Consider the following 22,525-nt stretch of genomic DNA (forward strand, 5'->3'; position numbering starts at 1 on the left):
GACAACAAAATCACACAAAAATTATCAATGGAAATCAAATTTATCAACCCATGGAGGTCTGGATTTGGAGTCACACTCAAAATTAAAGTGAAAAACCACACTACAGGCTGATCCAACTTTGATGTAATGTCCTTAAAACAAGTCAAAATGAGGCTCAGTAGTGTGTGTGGCCTCCACATGCCTGTATGACCTCCCTACAACGCCTGGGCATGCTCCTGATGAGGTGGCGGATGGTCTCCTGAGGGATCTCCTCCCAGACCTGGAATAAAGCATCCGCCAACTCCTGGACAGTCTGTGGTGCAACGTGGCGTTGGTGGATGGAGCGAGACATGATGTCCCAGATGTGCTCAATTGGATTCAGGTCTGGGGAACGGGCGGGCCAGTCCATAGCATCAATGCCTTCCTCTTGCAGGAACTGCTGACACACTCCAGCCACATGAGGTCTAGCATTGTCTTGCATTAGGAGGAACCATATGCACCAGCATATGGTCTCACAGGGGGTCTGAGGATCTCATCTCGGTACCTAATGGCAGTCAGGCTACATCTGGCGAGCACATGGAGGGCTGTGCGGCCCCCCGAAGAAATGCTACCCCACACCATGACTGACCCACCGCCAAACCGGTCATGCTGGAGGATGTTGCAGGCAGCAGAACGTTCTCCACGGCGTCTCCAGACTGTCAAGTCTGTCACATGTGCTCAGTGTGAACCTGTTTTCATCTGTGAAGAGCACAGGGCGCCAGTGGCGAATTTGCCAATCTTGGTGTTCTCTGGCAAATGCCAAACGTCCTGCATGGTGTTGGGCTGTAAGCACAACCCCCACCTGTGGACGTCGGGCCCTCATACTACCCTCATGGAGTCTGTTTCTGACCGTTTGAGCAGACACATGCACGTTTGTGGCCTGCTGGAGGTCATTTTGCAGGGCTCTGGCAGTGCTCCTCCTGCTCCTCCTTGCACAAAGGTGGAGGTAGTGGTCCTGCTGCTGGGTTGTTGCCCTCCTACGGCCTCCTCCTCTCCTGATGTACTGGCCTGTCTCCTGGTAGCGCCTCCATGCTCTGGACACTACGCTGACAGACACAGCAAACCTTCTTGCCACAGCTCGCATTGATGTGCCATCCTGGATGAGCTGCACTACCTGAGCCACTTGTGTGGGTTGTAGACTCCGTCTAATGCTACCACTAGAGTGAAAGCACCGCCAGCATTCAAAAGTGACCAAAACATCAGCCAGGAAGCATAGGAACTGAGAAGTGGTCTGGTCACCACCTGCAGAACCACTCCTTTATTGGGGGTGTCTTGCTAATTGCCTATAGTTTCCACCTGTTGTCTATTCCATTTGCACAACAGCATGTGAAATGTATTGTCAATCAGTGTTGCTTCCTAAGTGGACAGTTTGATTTCACAGAAGTGTGATTGACTTGGAGTTACATTGTGTTGTTGAAGTGTTCCCTTTATTTTTTTGAGCAGTGTATATTCACCCCCTTTGCGATGAAGCCCCTAAATAAGATCTGGTGCAAACAATTACCTTCAGAAATCACACAATTAATTAAATAAACTCCACCTGTGTGCAATCTAAGTGTCACATGATCTCAGCACCTGTTTTCAAAGGCCCCAGACACTGCAACACCACTAAGCAAGAGGCACCACCAAGCAAGTGGCACCATGAAGACCAAGGAGCTCTTCAAACAGGTCAGGGACAAAGTTGTGGAGATGTACAGATCAGGGTTGGGTTATAGAAAAATATCCGAAACTTTGAACATCCCACGGAGCACCATTAAATCCATTATTAAAAAATGGAAAGAATATGGCACCACAACAAAACTGCCAAGAGAGGGCCGCCCACCAAAACTCACAGACCAGGCAAGGGCATTAATCAGAGGCAACAAAGAGACCAAAGATAACCCTGAAGGAGCTGCAAAGCTCCACAGCGGAGATTGGAGTATCTATCTGTAACGGCTTTCTTCCTGGGAAGGAGAGGACAAAAGCGCAGAGTGATTAGTGTTAAACATCTTTAATAAAGACGATAACCGAGAACACTACACAAAATACAAAACAATAAATGTGAAAACCGAAACAGTCCTGTGTGGTGAAAACAAACACAGACACGGAAACAATCAACCACAAACCCCAACACAAAACAAGCTACCTAAATATGGTTCCCAATCAGAGACAATGACTAACACCTGCCTCTGATTGAGAACCATATCAGGCCAAACACAGAAACAAACCAACTAGACACACAACATAGAATGCCCACCCAGCTCACGTCCTGACCAACACTAAAACAAGGAAAACACACAAGAACTATGGTCAGAATGTGACACTGTCCATAGAACCACTTTAAGCCGTACACTCCACAGAGCTGGGCTTTATGGAAGAGTGGCCAGAAAAAGCTATTGCTTAAAGAAAAAAATAAGCACACATGTTTGGTGTTCTCCAAAAGGCTTGTGGGAGACTCCCCAAACATATGGAAGAAGGTACTCTGGTCAGATGAGACTAAATTGAGCTTTTTGGCAACCAAGGAAAACACTATGTCTGGCACCAACCCAACACCTCTCATCCCCCTGAGAATACCATCCCCACAGTGAAACATGGTGGTGGCAGCATCTTGCTGTGGGGATGTTTTTCATCGGCAGGGACTGGGAAACTGGTCAGAATTTAAGGAATGATGGATGGCGCTAAATACAGGGAAATACTTGAGGGAAACCTGTTTCAGTCTTCCAGAGATTTGAGACTGGGACGGAGGTTCACCTTCCAGCAGGACAATGATCCTAAGCATCCTGCTAAAGCAACACTCGAGTGGTTTAAGGGGAAACATTTAAATGTCTTGGAATGGCCTAGTCAATGCCCAGACCTCAATCCAAATGAGAATCAGCAGTTTTGCCTTGAAGAATAGGCAAAAATCCCAGTGGCTAGATGTGCCAAGCTTATAGAGACTTGCAGCTGTAATTGCTGCAAAAGGTGGCTCTACAAAGTATTGACTTTGTGGGGGTAAATAGTTATGCACTGTCGGGTGTTCAGTTTTTTTCTAATATTTCTTGTTTGTTTCACAATATAAAATATTTTGCATCTTCAAAGTGGTAGCCATGTTGTGTAAATCAAATGATACAAACCCCCCAAAAATCTGTTTTAATTCCAGGTTGTAAGGCAACAAAATGCCAAGGGGGGTGAATACTTTCGCAAGGCATTGTATCCGCATGTAGTATTGGCTACTTGGGTCTACTCATACGTGCTTGTATTTACATCACCCATGCACTCTCTATATCAAGGACAGTTGTCTGCACACTCAATGAGCTACAAATAACGACTGTATTTCCAATACAACTCACCAGATACTTATTTTAAAGGCAGAGATGAATACAAAACAACCCAAAACAACCTAGACCATGAATTTGTTTTCAATAGTCTCTGTCTAGACAGCTGCACTAATGATTCAAGTTTCTAGACACATTTTATGATATACCTGACATGCTTTGTTGTTTGATGTTAGATTTGAAGTAGCAATTTGATCTGGAGCTCCAGTACTCTCTAAGGGGAGCCATGTTAAGCATTGAATTCATCCGGATCTGTTTCTATTCCACAACAAAGGACACATCTAACTAGCTCAAACCTACAATGGTCTAGTTACGTCATATTCATGTAATTCATGAAATCCTAGTGTCATTGTAACGGATGGATCTTCTATCCTTCTATCTCCTAAGTACTACTTTGGGTCTTAGTTGTTCGATTTTTCTAATGGCATTTGCCATTCTTGAATCCATGTCATTTATGGATAGAAGTGGAGTCATGCCATTAATTTATTAAATTGTGTGTGTGCACTTCCCTGTTTTATTCAGTGTAATTGGATGGGTAATTAAAGTGTAAAAGCAGTGTCATCTAACTGTAAATCCTGCTATTCACACTCTCTCTCTCTCTCTCTCTCTCTCACACACACACACACACACACACACACACACACACACACACACACACACACACACACACACACACACACACCAGGGTTTAAATACACAATCCTATTACTGGTGGTTGGAGCAGAATGAGGTCCATTTAGAAAATCAAAGACTAATTATTTAATTGCCTCTCTCTTTATACACTGAGTGTACAAAACATTAAGAACACCATGTTATAGACTGACCAGCTGAATCTAGGTGAAAGTTATGATCCCTTATTGATGTCACTTCAATCAGTGTAGATGAAGGGGAGGAGACAGGTTAAAGAAGGATTGTTAATCCTTGAGACAATTGAGACATGGATAGTATAAATATTGAAGTGCCTTTGCATGGGGTATGGTAGTAGATGCCAGGTGCACCGGTTTGTGTCAAGAACTGCCACGCTGCTGGGTTTTTTGTGCTCAACATTTTCCTGTGTGTATCAAGAATGGTCCACCACCCAAAGGACATCCAGCCAACTTGACAAAACTGTGGAAAGCATTTGAGTCAACAGTGGCCAGCATCACTTTTCAAAGGCTTCCGACACCTTGTAGAGTCCATGCTCTGACAAATTGAGGCTGTTCTGAAGGTGGGGGGGGGACAAATCATAAATAGGAAAGTGTTCTTAATGTTTTGTGCACTCAGTGTATGTGCCCCATTTTTTGTGATTGTTTGACAGCAATTATGTGGGAATGATCAAGTTGCTTCTTTTGACATTTACAAAATTACATTTTAGATTGTGAGACAGCTTTATTCACTCATGTTTATTGGAACATGTATTGATGTTGTTAATAATGTCTAATGCACATGTTGGATGCAGTTTATTTGTCTTTTTCATGTGCAAGATATTAATAATGAACCATCTAAAAATGTCTGGGGTCTGCAAAACTGAAGAGAGTGGATTTAGTATTTAAATATTTGATTGGTCAAACACAAATCAGTAGGAAAATCCTGCGAACGCAGCATACATGATGATGCCAACAAAGTGATAACATTTGACAAGGGTTAACACCAACCATGGATGGCATCTTCTTCCATTGCTTGTAGTAAAGTGTCCATACTGCAGTATGTTTGGCTGCAGGGCCGTTGCCTCTCCATTCTGACGGTGAGTTTGTCTACTGCAGGTGGACAGAATGCGTTGCGTTATTACCATTCTGACACTGAGGTTGTCGAGGTGGACACACAGGCAGCAGACTGCTCTGGGCTCCTGCGGCTATGGAACTGGGGGTTAACCTATCTAAACTGCCCATACTGAGAGTTGTTATAGACAGCAGGGGCCACAGCAGGAGATCTGTGTCCCAAATGGCATCCTATTCCCTTTATAGTGCACTACAAAGTTGACGTAGACAAGAAGCTTTAAGTGCACTTTCGCATTCGATTCGTCAAACGTAGTGCACTTTAAAGGCACTAGGATGCCATGTGAGATGTAGCCATTGTTTGTTCTCCATATTGCTGACCTTTAAAGCAGTGGTAAATTGGTCAGCTTTTGTCATGCTTTAATTATAGACTGACCTGAGATAAATATATAAAAGGATTTAGGCTACCCCCATCCAATCACATTGTTGTCCAGGGCACTGAGAATTGACACAGTTCAGGTGGAATCAATTTACAAAGAAAGGAAATGGAATCAAATCCTGCCATGCAAGGATCCCCCTTCAACCACCCAGCAAATGCATCAATAGCTTCATGTTCACATGTCCAATATTTTATGACGGGTATGAAGCCAGAATACTCAGTACAGAATGTTTCTGTTTTATATACACCACTCTGTTCAAATACCAAAACAAATATGTTGCCAGTCTGAGTAAATCCATTAAAAAATAATAATAAAATACCCAGGCTCAAACATTCAATAAACAGTACGATATTGGATTTACAGTAATAACATACAGCAATTATGATATACTTGACAGAATGTGTTCAGATTTTCCCAGGTAGGATATATTTACCAGCACGCCATTTGACTACATTGAGATGATTTGTGCTTGGAACACATCATGAGGAACATGATTTCATACAATGTTCTCTCTAGTCGTTAATAGAATGATGATTCTCTATTTCAATGATTCTCAACACATGGTGTAAAGCAACACAAGACATGATGAGACAGATGCTCTTGGAATAATGAAAGAGAGCATTCTGAAGGCTCTTGATCATGTTCCAATGCTCACCACTGGGACCAAGTACAGTATTAATTTACATTCGTATCATTCTGATAGTACTACTACATGTGCTCCTGCAAAGACTGCTGCTCGCCAGGTGTAGACGCTCTCATCTTGACTAATGTGAGGATTTTCACAGACATGTAGCTGCATTTCTAATTATGTATCTGTGCATAGGCCTGAAGGTACTAGTAGGGTTGCACATTTTGGGGAATATTCAGAGGTGGAATCTTTCCATGGGAATTAATGGGAATATATGGGAATTAACGGAAATATATGCAAATTAATAATAATACCAATTAAATGTAGATGTTTTTTTGCATTGGATATATTTAGCAGATCATATGGAGACAGAAAACATAAACATTTGACCTTATCATAAGTAGACATAATTGCAAATGATTAAATCCTTCTAATAGAAATTTAAAAAAAAAACTATTTTGTTATGAATTTAACTTTAATTAAATGAGTTAACTCTTCACATGGGATGATTTCACTGAACAACAAAATAAAAGGAATATTGAATGGTCCCCAAAGATCCATCGCGTCTCCCAAAAACGTTTTCAACATACATCTGTAAAATGATAATCTAGAAACTAAAGCTTTGGTTGTCTTCCTCTCTCCCTGGACTCTCTCCCTGGACTACATTGAGATGATTTGTGCTTGGAACACATCATGAGGAACATGATTTCATACAATGTTCTCTCTAGTCGTTAATAGAATTAATGTGGTACTCTTATTCTTCTCACTTTGCTTGGTGAGGTAGATTGCTGATATAACTTGATGAGCCTTCACATACCTAACCATTTCCTTGGCTCTCTTGTAGAGTGTATCCGTTGTTTTCAGTGCCATGATGTCCTTGAGGAGCAGATTCAATGCATGAGCAGCACAGCCAATGGGTGTGATGTGAGGGTAGGACTCCTCCACTTTAGACCAAGCAGACTTCATGTTTGCAGCATTGTCTGTCACCAGTGCAAATACCTGCTGTGGTCCAAGGTCATTGATGACTACCTTCAGCTCATCTGCAATGTAGAGACCGGTGTGTCTGTTGTCCCTTGTGTCTGTGCTCTTGTAGAATACTGGTTGAGGGGTGGAGATGATGTAGTTAATTATTCCTTGCCCACAAACATTCAACCACCCAACAGAGATGATTGCAGTACATTCTGATTTCTCTATGATTTGCTTGACCTTCACTTTAAATTAGTTGAACTTTGCATCTAGCAAATGAGTAGATAAAGCATGTCTGGTTGGAGGGGTGTATGCTGGGCAAAAAACATTCAGAAATCTCTTCCAATACACATTGCCTGTGAGCATCAGAGGTGAACCAGTTCCATACACAGCTTGAGCAAGACATTCACCAGCATTTCTCTGACTACGTTCCTCCATTGAGGTTGCTTGTTGTGAGCACTGAGGGAACTTTATGCACATGGCCAGATGATTCTACATCTTTCTTGCATTCTTCACATATGATTTTGCACTGCATTTGCAAATGTATACAGCTTTTCCTTCTGCATTAGCTGCAGTGAAATGTCTCCACACATCAGATAGTGCCTGTGGCATTTTCCTGTAAAGATTAGAGAAAAATTAGTTTTAAAAAACCCAAATACAATTCCATGTACAGATCGAGTTAAACGGTTAGACTAAACAACTCCTTTGTAAGATAAATGTTTTAAAATGAAACATGTATGGAAACAGGTGAATTAACACTCCTCAGTTAGCAGGCTCAAGCAAGCTAAAACCCACACGGTAGCAAAAACAAACTATCAGAAATTGTTAACAAGTTAGAAATGATTTAAACACACTTTGCTGTAGCCTACTATTTACTAATTAACAAAAAATAATGTATGTCATATAAAATATATTCACCCCACCCAGTATTGTAATCAAAACTTACCAGAAAGCATGTGGTCCTTGGCTCAGACAGTGTAGTAGTGTGGGCTAAATAGCATCTCATTAGTTTGCAAGATCTTGAGAATCAGCTGTACATGTGATGGAAGAATGCACTGTGCATGCAGAGGGTTGCAGTTCCATTGAATTGGGGATAGTTTATCCAAAATATGCCACAAGACCTAGAATTGCCTGATGTGTATCCCACAAAAAAAGGTTGACTGTTGTAAGCTAACATTTTTGATGAATTTAAGCAGAATTCCCCAAATTCCAGAGTTTAACTTCCCATGAAAAATTTCAGAAATTTATCGGAAAGTTTCTGACCCTTTGCAACCCTATGTACTAGGAGGATAGTTACACATCTTCCGACCACGTTTCATTTGTAAAGTCAAATCTCCGGTTTACTGACGTGAAAAGAGTGCTACAGTTATTCAATCTGTCGACGTGCCCTTGAGCAAGGAGGCTGACCCTGTAAAACAACACATTTTACTCCACCTATGTGACGACAAAACATATATATTTGTATCTTTTTGGGGGGGAGTGAATGTAGTCAATGTGGGGGATAACAACATCCCTTTTTTATCCAGTTAACAGGTTAATTTAAGAGAGTGGCATTCCTATTCAATTTCTAATATCTCTGTGAAGGGGAATGAATAGGCAGTTCTTATAAAAGCTCTTGTGGATAGTATTTTAATTAACAAATGGAATACTGCAGTACTGGCAGTAGGGTTGTGTCAGAAATGTCACCATATTCCTTACATAGTGCGCTACCAAAGCCTGATCAAAAGTAGTACACTATTTAGGGAATAGGGTGCCATTTGGGTACAGATTACAATTGAAAGTACCAACTGTACTGTAGTTGATCCAGAGTTATGCATGTATCATGAGGAGCTATGTTATAGTTAAAATATGCTCTAAAATGGAAATGAAAAAGATAGGGAGGAAATCCCTTTGCCGACATCTTCGTCAAACAGAGACAGTAGAGAGACACTTGCATGTCATCAGATAGATAGACCAAGTCTACATGCTACAGTAAAACATAGTAGTTGTTTCCGGCTCAGGGGACATGGTTGAAAGTGAACCATCCAGTCATTTAACAGCAAGCCATCCATCCACCACAGAGAGAGGAGTCCATCAACTCTCTCCACCTTCCATCCTGGAAGAGAAACAAATCATGTGTGGTTTGCCTAGTATCCTGTGTGCTTGGCCTAGTATCCTGTGTGGTTGGCCTAGCATCCTGTGTGGTTGGCCTAGTATCCTGTGTGGTTGGCCTAGTATCCTGTGTGGTTGGCCTAGTATCCTGTTTGGTTTGCCTAGCATCCTGTTTGGTTGGCCTAGTATCCTGTTTGGTTTGCCTAGCATCCTGTTTGGTTGGCCTAGCATCCTGTTTGGTTGGTCTAGCATCCTAGGCATGTTAGTGCATTATATTGAAATGTGTGATTTACAACAGTCAGAATGACATCCTCATTAAAATGGCAATTAGGTATTATGATTATGGCTCTAGATTGCAGGAAAAATCTGTTTCAGGTGTCTGAAAAATGCAAAATTCTCCAACCCCATCCATTCTCACGTACTTTGTGCCCCTCTAAACGGGTGCATGACGCCCCTGCTGCTGTCTCAAAATGTATTGACCCTGTATGTATGGTCATGAATAAACAACAGTTTTAAAATTCCTAATACATCATACAGGCACTATCTCTGTATCAACCACGTTTATTTACAAATAGGTGATTTATGTTCCCTCGGCCCAGTAAAAGCCTTATCAGTATCTCACTGCACCAGTTAATAACCAAGCGTATGTCCCAAATGGCATCATATTCCCTGTATAGTGCACTACTTTTGACCAGATCCTTATAGGCCCTGGTCAAAAGTAGTGCACTTTGTAGGGAATAGGGTGCCATTTGGGAGAACGCCCAAGTGGAAGCCATGGTGTGTTAATCACACTACAGCCGATGAGTTGGAGACTGCTCCATTTTGCTAATGTCTGTTACAATTTCAAACCAGGCCATGTATAACTAACAGGTTTAATTAGTTTGGATTGATATTCATATCACATGTCCAATGGAATAGATCATCTTGTGACAACTTGTCTCATCTTGTGTACAGTTTTTTCAATGAGATACTTTATCCTATAATGGTGTCTGTTGATCAATGAGGAATTTCTCTCTCTCTCTCTCTCTCTCTCTCTCTCTCTCTCTCTCTCTCTCTCTCTCTCTCTCTCTCTCTCTCTCTCTCTCTCTCTCTCTCTCTCTCTCTCTCTCTCTCTCCCTCTCTCTCCGTCTCTCTGTCTCCCTCTCTCTCTCTCTCTCTCTCTCTCTGTCTCTCTCTCTCTCTGTCTCTCTCTCTCTCTCTGTCTCCCTCTCTCTCTCGGTCTCTCTCCATCTCTCTCCGTCTCTCTCTCTCTCTCTCTCTGTCTCTCTCCGTCTCACTGTCTCTCTCTCTCTCTCTCTCTCTCTCTGTATCTGTCTCTCCGTCTCTCGTCCTCTCTCTCTCTCTCTGTATCTCTGTCTCTCTCTCCGTCTCTCCGTCTCTCCGTCTCTCTCTCTCTCTCTCTGTCTCCTCTCTCTCTCTGTCTCTCTCCATCTCTCTCTCTCTCTGTCTCCCTCTCTCTCTCTGTCTCTCTCCATCTCTCTCCGTCTCTCCGTCTCTCCCTCTCTCTCTCTCTCTCTCTGTATCTGTCTCTCTCCGTCTCTCTGTCTCTCCGTCTCTCTCTCGCTCTCTCTTCCCTAAGAGTAGAATATGCTCTTTCATAATAGTTAGTGTATCATGTTGCAGTTGGTAATGGAAAGGGATATGAGATTACAGTTATGTTACATCTATTCTTTAATCAACTATCAAAGAGATGTTAACTGGTTTCTCTGATTGGGTTGAAGCCTTTTCATGTTCAGTTGACTATCCGAGGTCATTAAAGGCGCTTTCACACAAACCTACAGTAAAACCAAGAAATTAATTATTTGCTGATGTGAACCACATCTAGGCTAGTAATTTGTTTCACTCAATATCTCTTGTATACCAATACTACAGCAGAAAGGTCCTTCTTTGTGGGATGTTGTTAATGATATTTCCAAATGTTTTGTGGCATGCTCGCATGAGATCCAGTTAGTTGCATGTGGAGAGTTGCCTTAAAAGTAAATGGCAGGATAAGCGGTCTTTTCATGCCATGTATGCTTAATGCATCCGGACAGATACGAGAACATCGCAATCAAATTAGCAGGGCTTGTCGTGCATGCTTACACAGCAGAAGCCCCAAATGTTTTGTTCTTCTCTTAGCAGCAATAACACCAACGAACGGGGGTATAACTCACAGTGACAGGGGGATTTGAGGAGCCTCCGTCAGTATTATTGCGAGGCAGCTTGTGCCCAATTGCTCCTAATACAAAGTGATTTGAAGCCATCAACACTATGCGTGACTCACCCACCCAGAGAGTCATCCACAGGCACCTGGCCCAGTTAACATGGAACATCCTCCTAATAATGCAACAATGTAGAATGTCTTGGCTCAGCTTGTCAAACTGTTGAGAGTGGTCCAGTAAATCCTCTCTTTCCACCTCCGTGATCATTTGGCACGTCTGACTCCTGTGACTCCTGCCTTTGTGATGTGGCAGTTACCACCTGCTCCCCATGGCCTGAGTGCTGCTTGTCTCAGTCTAATTCAGGGACATGTTGGCCGAAGCCATTTGAGAACAACACAGTGAGTGAAGGACAGTCCTGGTTGGCTGTCGCTGCCTGGATGACTGATGATGTGTGCTGATCTGCACTGAGTGACACATGCCACCAAACCTCCCATAAAGCTACTGTGACCTATGCTGTCATGTCACAACATTCCAAATGCTACAGTCTGCTTGTTTATCAGTGTACATTCCTGCTGCACAGTACCTAGCCATAGTTCCTTTAATGCATGCATTATGTTTTATGTTTTGTACCATGAACTCTTTAATCCTCAAGGGAGGTTTTGAATTGCATTTTGCATTTGAGTAATTTAGCAGATGCTCTTATCCAGAGCGACTTGCAGTTAATGCATTCATCTTAAGATAGATAGGCCCAATATGTCAAACCATTTGATATTGACTTTCATGTTGGAATGCCTGTGCTACTTCTAATCTCTCTGCTTTACATTCGACCAGCTATGCAGCTTATGCAGCAGCACAGCATCAGAGTGGAGCATACTGTTGGATCGATGTGTGTACATGTACTGCGTGCCTCAGTGGCTTCGTGAGATAATTGCGTGCTTGTCCATGTCTTATGTCTCGCACAGTATTTTATGGCCTGTTTTGTCATGTTCCTCCAGTGTGATTTTCGATGTAAAGCTATTGATGAGACAAAGAGAACCTCCAATTGAATTCTCTGGAGTGCGTAGCCTTTATTATGACGGGAATTGTCTTTGCTTCAATAGCCCTGATTCATTACTGGAAATGAGTTAGCCTGGCCCTTCGCCAGCCAGCACCTCTCCCTTGTAAGAGCTTTCATAAAGACAATGCTATGGTGGAATATGGTTATTATGAAAGCAAATGCTAATGGGGCTTTAATGAGCGTGCTAGAATTCTAGATGTTGATGTGAAGAGGAGATCACGCCTCCAAATCAAAGATACTGTAGTTTACAAAAACAACATCAGCAAGTTGTTAGGTATTGAACAGTGAATCATCTTAAAACAGAGTGCATATTTGAGTTTTATCTGATAGTGTCATGCTTTACCTTATTATGCAACTTGTTCCCTTACACACACAGCCACACACACACACACACACACACACACACACACACACACACACACACACACACACACACACACACACACACACACACACACACACACACACACACACACGCGGTCAGCGACGGCCCTCAATCTAGTTTAGTTCTCACTGGTGACCTCCCTCACCCTGCATTGATAGCAGCAATGGGTGATAGGGTCAGTCTGCTGAGGACTGATAAACTCAGCGCACGGCGGCAGTCCGTCCGACAACGCTGAATGCAATCACTCAAGAATGACCCAGGCATCGCTGGGTCTGAGGGTTGGACCTAATCTGTCTCCATAGCAACTGTCCAGGTACATCAGACTGTGACTGCGGTCGGTCAGCCAGCTGGGAGAGTTGGAGGGAGACAGCGTCGGCGTGGCAACACAGTGGCGATACAGAGGGAGAGCCCTGATGAGTTATCCTGGTGATTATCAGATAAAGATAATGGGGTTGATTGCCTCTCACAGGGCATGTATAGAGAGAACACCACTGAGCTGCCAGAGAGAGGCAGGACAGGACAATACTGTAAGATGGAAGGGAAAGTTATCTCTCTGTCTCCTGTTCTTGGAAGTTGTGGAGTTTCTACGGATGCGTCTGTCAGGTATGGGCTGAAGGTAATGGTGGATTGGACAGTACCATACGCCCAAACATCAGTCATTTTAGGTGTACTATAGTTAGAATTTTGGAATGATAAAAAAAATACATAATTTTCTAGCTCCTCCTTATTCTGTCAATAGTTAAGGAATCCCCTCACCTTAAGGCTACTGCCAGTCTCTTTTCATTCAAGGTTACTTTTTGTAGATTGACAACACAGACAGATACATGTCTGCTGGTGAAGGTTAAGCATGAAAACCTTTTCCAACCTGAAGCTGAATCTGACACTGAAATGCATGAAATATTGGACAATTAATATTTCAGAACAACCCAGAAAAATAGTCAGGAACTTTCTGTTGTTGTGCTGAGTGATGAGATTTGCTTGATTTTGGGGTGGCAGGGTAGCCTAGTGGTTAGAGCATTGGACTAGTAACCGAAAGGTTGCAAGTTCAAATCCCTGAGCTGACAAGGTACAAAATCTGTCGTTCTGCCACTGAACAGGCAGTTAACCCACTGTTTCTAGGCTGTCATTGACAATAAGAATTTGTTCTTAACTGACTTGCCTAGTAAAATAAAGGTAAAAAATAAAAATTAGCAGGTCCCATTCAGACTCTCTAACCATCTGTTTAAAACCCATGTCTCCTGACGCTATCATCCTAACACCAGCACTCTTCTTCTGTGGTGGCAGAATGGTGGGTATGCAGTCCTATCGTCCCTATTATGGATGTGAATGTTCCTCACAGCCTTGTGATTACATAAGATATGCAGCTCTGTTTGCGATGCCTGGTGGTTCAGGGGGAACGTGTCTTATTAAAGCAATAAGAATGACTCCAACAATGTTTAATGAGCTCACCAACTGGAGAAAAAAAAGGCAATTTGGCATTTTAAAGATATATTACCTTATCTGTCTTTGTCTGTCGGATAAAGCCGCAAGTCTCTAATGTTCCATTTTTTGTGCCACTGAAAATATTAAAATGAACATGAGTATTGATTGGAACCAGAGGCTGCAAAAGAGAGACACTCTATCATCTTCTCTGCAAGAAGTGGGAGGAGAAACTTTTTGTAACAGAATATTTTTGTTTCCTACTTTAAATATATATATATTTTTGCTTTTAATTTTTACCCCCTTTTCTCCCCAATTTCGTGGTGTCCAATTGTTAGTAATTACTATCTTGTCTCATCGCTACAACTCCCGTACGGGCTCGGGAGAGACGAAGGTCGAAAGCCATGCGTCCTCCGTGGCACAGCTAGCGCTGCGATGCAGTGCCCTAGACCACTGCGCCACCCGGGAGGCCCTGTTTCCTACTTTTTAATGACGAAAAATATGTTTTTAATGTATTATACAGCTCTTAGCTACGTTAAATCTAAAAACAGATTTTTATGAAGCCAATATAGGTTGAAATCTTGTCAAAAAAATAGATATAAACAAAGGTGTTGACCTTGTTGATCTCATTTTACTGATAAATGTCCTCAGCGATATGTTTGTACCAAGTTAATGTGCTCCTCATGTCTCTTCGTGTTTGGAATGCCAGTGCCAGTGGATTTGTAACAATAGATTTTACCTGAGGATTATTTGGTTGCATCTCAGGTATTACAGGATTACAAGGGATTATGTGTTGAACTAGATTATGAGTTCAAATGTTTAAACTGGTACAGTACTTGACCTGCGACACTCTGATTGGACCTGTAATCAAAATAAGCGAAGCGAAGCGAAGCATGATGTGTAATTTTTCTTTATGTAACATCGTTTATTTTTAGTTGTCAGACATTTAATGACGGCCATTATTCCTGTGGAGTTCTTTACAACATGGACCTTTGTCTAAACTGTCCTTATGCACAACATGGACCTTTGTCTAAACTGTCCTTATGCACAACATGGACCTTTGTCTAAACTGTCCTTATGCACAACATGGACCTTTGTCTAAACTGTCCTTATGCACAACATGGACCTTTGTCTAAACTGTCCTTATGCACAACATGGACCTTTGTCTAAACTGTCCTTATGCACAACATGGACCTTTGTCTAAACTGTCCTTATGCACAACATGGACCATGGTCTAAACTGTCCTTATGCACAACATGGACCTTTGTCTAAACTGTCCTTATGCACAACATGGACCTTTGTCTAAACTGTCCTTATGCACAACATGGACCTTTGTCTAAACTGTCCTTATGCACAACATGGACCTTTGTCTAAACTGTCCTTATGCACAACATGGACCTTTGTCTAAACTGTCCTTATGCACAACATGGTCTGACAGGACCATCAATCAACACATTCAATTGAGGCTTGCAAATTCATCCTTCAGAACCCATTATGAACTATGGCAAAAATATAACTGAATTCACTTCAATCTCAGTGTCCATCAGTTTCCGACCAGTTTTTTTCCCGGTGTTATCTTGCAGCTTGGTGAGGAAACCTTCAACAGAGCCAAGCTCCTGAACGTGGGCTACACCGAGGCCCTGAAGGATGCAGAGTATGACTGCTTCATCTTCAGCGACGTGGACCTCATCCCTATGGACGACCGTAACCTCTACCACTGTTACGACCAGCCACGACACTTTGCCATCGCTATGGACAAGTTTGGCTTTAGGTAGGTCGATTGTATTGTGTACTCTCACTCCCATGTATATTTACTCTAAAATAAATCTGTTATTCATTTTCTGAGCCTATTCTCCTACCATCTTAAGCTTATTCATTTGGAAAGGGATAGTCCTCATATAAAAGTTTGAAGGTATTGTTTTGGGACTGCACACGTGATCTGTACAGGATGATGTAACCAAAAGTACTGTTGGAGACTCATCCCCAGTTCATTTGACTGACTTTAAGATGAACTTTCCCTCTGTCTTTCATTGGAATCCGCCCAGCGCTCTCTGATGTTCAATCTTCTGTATGGGGCCAAAGAGCAACCCGATCCTAACACATTATTATACATCACTCTTGTTAATGTCAGCAGTCAAGACATCTTTTTGGTGGAATCATTTTACGAATAACTTTACGTGCTGTTGATAACACAAGCATTTTAATGTCAAACTGAATACCCACAACTTTATCCAGTGAATTTGTCCTGCCCCTACTGTACACTGACACCCACAGCCTGAGTTAAAGTGAGCCTTTAACCACATCTAACTCAGCCCTATCCACATACTTTATAGCCTTCAAATTGGCAATATAGTTACAAAAAGCCCAGAACACACTCATGCCAACAGACAAATGCACCCCAATGCCATTTTACCTGCTTGGATATGCAATTAAAATTGCTGTGTAATTTGTGACAGATTGATTGAACACAATTCCTCAGCATCTAGCCAGGCTTTGTTTCCAGTGCATGTGGACTAAGCAGTCTTTTTGCTAAACATCTTATGCAAGTCCCTCAATGCACCAGCGTTGACTGCTAATATCAATAAACTGTGATGATAATCCCATTTCTAAACTGTATGGAATTCACACTAGAGGGGCTTTCTCCTGGCTACAACATTACATTCTCTAATGACTCACACATCCTCCAGCAAATAGGCTGCTTAGAAACACACATGCACGCAAGCACACACACACAGACACGGATGCACGCATACAAGGACACACACACACAACATTTTCTCTATATTGTTTGTGTGAAGGCTGCTGCTACAGCAGATGTCCTCATTAGTTTTTTGCTTGTTGTCTTTTTACATAAAGCTCCCTGTCGCTGGCTCTGTCTGACGTCACAAACACACACACACTCACCACTGGCCTGAGGCAGACTCCAGGCACCCGCCATGATACTCGGCTAACCTTCTGCACCATGGAACATTACAATGGGGCTCTGTAGAAAGGCTCTCTCTCCATCTCCAAATCTTCTGCATATCTTCAAGTCATGTGCATAAATAATAGCACCTCACATCAAGTGACATTTTCCCTTTAATTAACTTTTGAAGCAATCCGAGCTACTGTAGCTACAGAAACAATACATTGTTCATTTATGTATTTTTATTTTGTTACTTCTGCTCGCATTCTTACAGTATACACATGAAGTGCATGAATACAAAATGTGTTATGTTGTAATTTTCAGTTGTCTTGAATGCAATACAGTAGAGTATCCATATTTGACAGGCTTGTTTTTTTCTGACAACCGCCTCAATGCTTTGACAGTTATTTTCCCCTTGCAGGCTTCCTTACGCTGGGTACTTTGGCGGGGTTTCTGGGCTGAGCAAAAAACAGTTTCTCAAGATCAATGGCTTCCCCAACGAGTACTGGGGCTGGGGAGGAGAGGATGACGATATCTATAACAGGTAGGACTGCATGGCAGAAATATTCAAAAAAACACCCATCAATCCCAGCACAGCACAGTACCAGAAAAAGAATGGTGCAGCTGTTTTATTTGACACTTAGATCATAGCTGATACAGTAATTTGCATATTGGTTAGAATATTTTTTACCTTTATTTAACTAGGCAAGTCAGTTAAGAACAAATTCTTATTTACAATGACGGCCTACTTTGGCCACACCTGGAAGACGCTGGGCCAATTGTGCGCCACCCTGTGGGACTCACAATCACAGCCGGATGTGATACAGCCTGTAATGATGCACTCTTGCACTGCGATGCAGTGACTTAGACTGCTGCGCCACTCGGGAGCATTATCAGTCATCGCTACTTTAACAGCTGTACTTTAACAGCTTTGAATTATTTAACGCTGATAACATTCTAAAGGCACAGATGAGGTATTAAAAGAGTGAAGTAGGCACAGCTACAGGTCTTTTTAAACGCAAAATGTATGCCTGGCCTGTCACTTTACTTTATCATTGAAATACTTTTTCCTGAATGTCCAGATAGAATGTCATTGTCCTTCCCGACCACATTCTCTCGCAGTGCTGCTAGCTCACAGACAGTCAAAACTTTAATAGCATGATAGTAGCTGCAATAGATTTGATCCATTAAAGCATCAAGATTTCCCCTGAGATGTTTCCTTCAACAGAGCTATTTTTGTTTCAGTGGATGATGTGGGAAGCGCTGGGATGTTATCCTCCTGCATGCTGCTGCTTAAGCCAATACATGAGTGTGAAAGGCTACATTCAATGTTGTAGACACCAAAATAAGCATGTATAAAAAAGCATAAAGGTTGTCTTTCATTGAAATCTAGAATATTTTCAGGGCTCACTTGTTTTAATATCATTTTATATAAAGCAATTTGAAATGTCCTTGAATATACACTGGATCTCATGGCCAGGCAGAGAGGGGACTGATGATGATGGTGTTAGGCTAGCTTGCAGCAGAGTGAATAGACTCAGGCTACGTCCCAAATGGCACTCTATTCCCTATATAGTGTACTACTTTTGGCTCTGGTTAAAAGTAGTGCACTATATAGGGAATCGGGTACCATTTGGGATACAGACCCAGACTGAGCTGTGCCTAAGGGGATGCTGTTGGTCGCTCCCCTAGGCACTCAGGGAGATGGTGATGTGTGAGTGATGGGGCCTGGGCTGTTGCTGGTGTCTCTCTTTCTCTCCCCCTCTCTTACAGCCCCTGTGGGGATGGCTCCTTTCCCTGGGTCTAGCTGCTACAGGACATGGCATCCTAGCCCAAATTGGGGCCTGCCAACACAATCCCAGCTCGGGGGAATCCATGTCCCTGTTCAGTGCTTTGAGGCCGTGCCCACAGTCTGTTGATCAGAGGTCCAAGGGATGTCAGTGACAGCACTCTTCCCTCTTTAAAATCACATCTTCTTTGTAGGCTAGCATATGGGTCCTTCCACATAAAAAAAACACAAGAAAGAGGATTTTGACACCTACCATCTCAGATTGTTCTGAAATCGTTTCTGTAGTTAGTGACAGATACGATTAGCATTCCTGAAACATTATTTTGTTTAAATATAATTTGATCTCTGAGAAATTAAACTAATTGATTGCATCCAAATTTGCCATTTTAATTTATAGGATTCAGATAATATTCAATAAATATAGTACCCAACATCCAATTTGGACTAAACTTCTTCCTACCAATGAGTAATCCATGAAGGAATCGCAACAAAATGTCAAACGCCACCCACGGACCCCCCATACCCTATGCCAATCCCACCCCAACAACCAGTATACCAGTTCTCTATGTTTGACAAGTAGTGTGAAGCTATGGCTTGTAATATTACTTCTCCATACCATGTAATGTAGAGAACCCAGCCACAAAGTCATAACAGCTTTTCCAATTTGGCAACAAATGCCACTCCGGTGGGAGAAATCAATAGGCGAATATCACAGACAATCACTGGCGAGTAAGTAATACTGTGAAACACTATGATTCCAATATTAGTGCTAGATATGTTATGGACATTATCTGAAATTACAATGCTAAAATTAAAAATATTAAAAATATGTGTAGCAACTTTCATTTCCATGAGATAAAATTTCAACAAAATAATGTTTAATGAATGCCAATATTACCTGTTTGTATCTACAGAAATGATTTCAGAACAATCTGAGATGGTGGGTGTCATTGCTTGCTGAAATGACATGGAATGACTCCTATGACTTGTAGAGAAAGAGAGAGAGTGATTGATTCCTTTGTGACAGTAAGGTTCAGTGGGTTCAGCCTAAAGCAGGGACTGCACCTGCCTGGAGTGCACTATGTGGCACTGGCATACTGGCTCACGATCCCGTATTGTAATAATAGCTGATGCCTCACACACTCTGTGATGTAGCACAACAGATCTTCCAGCAATGAGAGAGGCTAACTCAGATTAGAGTGATTAAGGGGAGTAGTGTGTTACTGTGTTGACACATTGTAGTTCAGAAGAGCACAGTCACCAAGAATCCAACCACAGTTAATGTTAGAGCAGTAAAGACAAAACATACATTTTATGAATCATGATTTTTCATACCTTTATTTAACTAGACAAGTTAGTTAATAACACAGTCTATTTTCTATGACGGCCTAGGAACAGTGGGTTAACTGCCTTGTTCAGGGGCAGAACGACAGATTTTTACCTTGTCAGCTCAGGGATTTGATCTGGCAACCTTTTGGTTACTGGCCCAACACTCCAACCACTAGGCTACCTGCCACCCCCAATCTATGAGTCATAATCTATTAACATGTGTTAAGACCTCAAAGTGCATTTTGTGACATTTCCATTTTGTCATTTATTTACATCATATCTTGGTTAGACTGCAGAGGCTATACTGTGCTGTAACTCCAGTGACAGCATAGCACACTTAGTGGTGATGCATGGTAGTGCACTCAGAGCCTTGTGTGAACTGTAGAACAATATTGTGGGGAGTTCCTTGTTTATTGTAGTGCTTTTTGGAACTGTGCCATGCTGTCAGAACCTGCAGGGGAAAATCCCTTATGATTTGCTTGGAGGGAATACCTCATGTTACAGACGGTGCCAACTTAAAAAAAATAATCATACGTCTTCAGGAAAAATGCCTGGGTTGATTTACCCCCACTCAAATAAACAGTTAAAGGGAAGAGGGTGGTTATTTTCTGGCGTTTTTTTAATGGACTGTTTTGGGCTTACCTCCTCCTGATGTCTGTCCATTCTCCTTCTTTTGTTAGAAAAAATCTAGATAATGAAATGATTTTGAATGTACATTCAGACACTTAATTGAACTCTATGGTGTTCCTTAAGGGCCCAGTATCCTCAGTTTACTAAGTACCATAGTATTGATTATCTCACACCATGCAAGGCTAACCATTGATTGGGAGATAGAGTTGACACTGAGCTCCGTCATCACCATACAGTTTCATTCAGTAAAGGATGGAAGGGTAGACAGAAATAGCTGGAGGTGATGGTGGCATTACTGGAGAAACAGATAGATGACACTATTTTCCCTGCTTCCTGTAGAGCCCATTCACCCTGAGACCAGCAACTGGAATGGAAGGATACTTAAAAAACTCTCTCTGTCACCCCTCCTGGGCATGTACGTACAACTGAAGAGCAGCAGATCCATCCAGTGTCTTGGATGGGCAACTCCTTGGCTGTCAGCATCTGTGCAGTGAAACAGGGACCTGGAGGGACAGTTAGTTCCCTCATATTTACTTCTACTACAAGGTGACTAACTGTCAGAGCTCCGACTGTCTCTTGTCACAGACAGACAGGCTCTGTCTGGTGGCAAGTGCTCTCCCTGGCCTAGACGTACACCTGGCTGATACTGAAAAATATACAAGTCATAGCCTATTTCATGGGCATAAGTGGTCCGTTAATACGTTAACTATCATAGGATTTTCTCTGACAAACACCTAACAGTCCAGACACTATCTATTCTACATTTACATAGTGCACAGTGTCACTCTACTGTGTTCTGTCTTTAATAGAGAGAGGGAGATACAGGAGAAAAATGGCAGCTTTGGCAGGATTCTCATTTCTCGATTGCCCTTGTGTGGCTATTTCTAATTAGAGGGAGACAGGAGGGAGTGGATAGAGAGTGGGCAGGCAGGCAGCAGAGCTTGAACCACCGCAGTCAGCAAGACAGACAGAGCACACACTCAATCCAACATGAGCGATTTCAGGTTCGTTCCACTCATCTCCTCATCTCTCCCCAATGGCTTCATTCTCTGCAGCACTCCATTCATTTCGGTTCTGATGAGGTAATGCCGCAGATTCCGATTCCCCTGGACTCCATGAGTCTAATGCATTTAAGAAAGACTGGAGAGAAATGGGAAAAAAGCTAGAGAAATTCTTCATTAATTCAATCAAAAGGGCACACAAGGCCAAATTAGCTGACCAGACATCTGTATCAAAATTACCACTGTGCCTCAGGAAAACAATTATTTTTTGTTTCAATATTTAACAGGTACACAGAGAGTGAATGATATCAGTGGCAATGTGAGAATACAAAGGAAGTCAACAAAGGAACAACTATTGCAATGTTGTATGTATTGAGAGAGAGAAACCATTTTGCAGGAATGTCAACCATACATCAACCATACACACAACTGATAATGTTACTACTTCTGTTTCTTCTCCTTTCACGAAGCCTGAATAATACTTTGCTTTCAAGGGCAATGTTAATTTAGGAAAACAGATATTTTGCTTCTCAACAAAGAACATGTTATGCCATTGTGCCTGAAAGCAGAGTGAAGAACAGATATTAAAAAAAATATGTTGTGAAAGGTTGTTTTTCCTTTCATTTTTCCTTTCTACCAAAAACGCTTTGTATTATATTATTATATTATATCACTCAATGCTCTCTCTTCATCTTGGCCCTTTCTGAGAGTTCTGAGAGAAAAGGTTTGATGGAGTTCAAGG

The 22,525-nt window shown here is 42.1% G+C and overlaps 1 protein-coding gene across 1 annotated transcript in view; it reads left to right on the plus strand.

Moving 5' to 3' along the window:
- Positions 1-22,525, plus strand: part of LOC112260467 (beta-1,4-galactosyltransferase 2) — a 134,287-nt gene that overhangs the window by 96,018 nt on the left and 15,744 nt on the right. The window contains exons 5-6 of the mRNA XM_024435603.2: positions 15,713-15,900; positions 17,456-17,578. Of these exons, the coding sequence (XP_024291371.1) occupies positions 15,713-15,900; positions 17,456-17,578 (311 nt within the window). The remainder of the gene's footprint in view (positions 1-15,712; positions 15,901-17,455; positions 17,579-22,525) is intronic.

This window comes from Oncorhynchus tshawytscha, linkage group LG10 (assembly GCF_018296145.1).
Source record: "Oncorhynchus tshawytscha isolate Ot180627B linkage group LG10, Otsh_v2.0, whole genome shotgun sequence".
Lineage (NCBI taxonomy): Eukaryota > Metazoa > Chordata > Actinopteri > Salmoniformes > Salmonidae > Oncorhynchus > Oncorhynchus tshawytscha.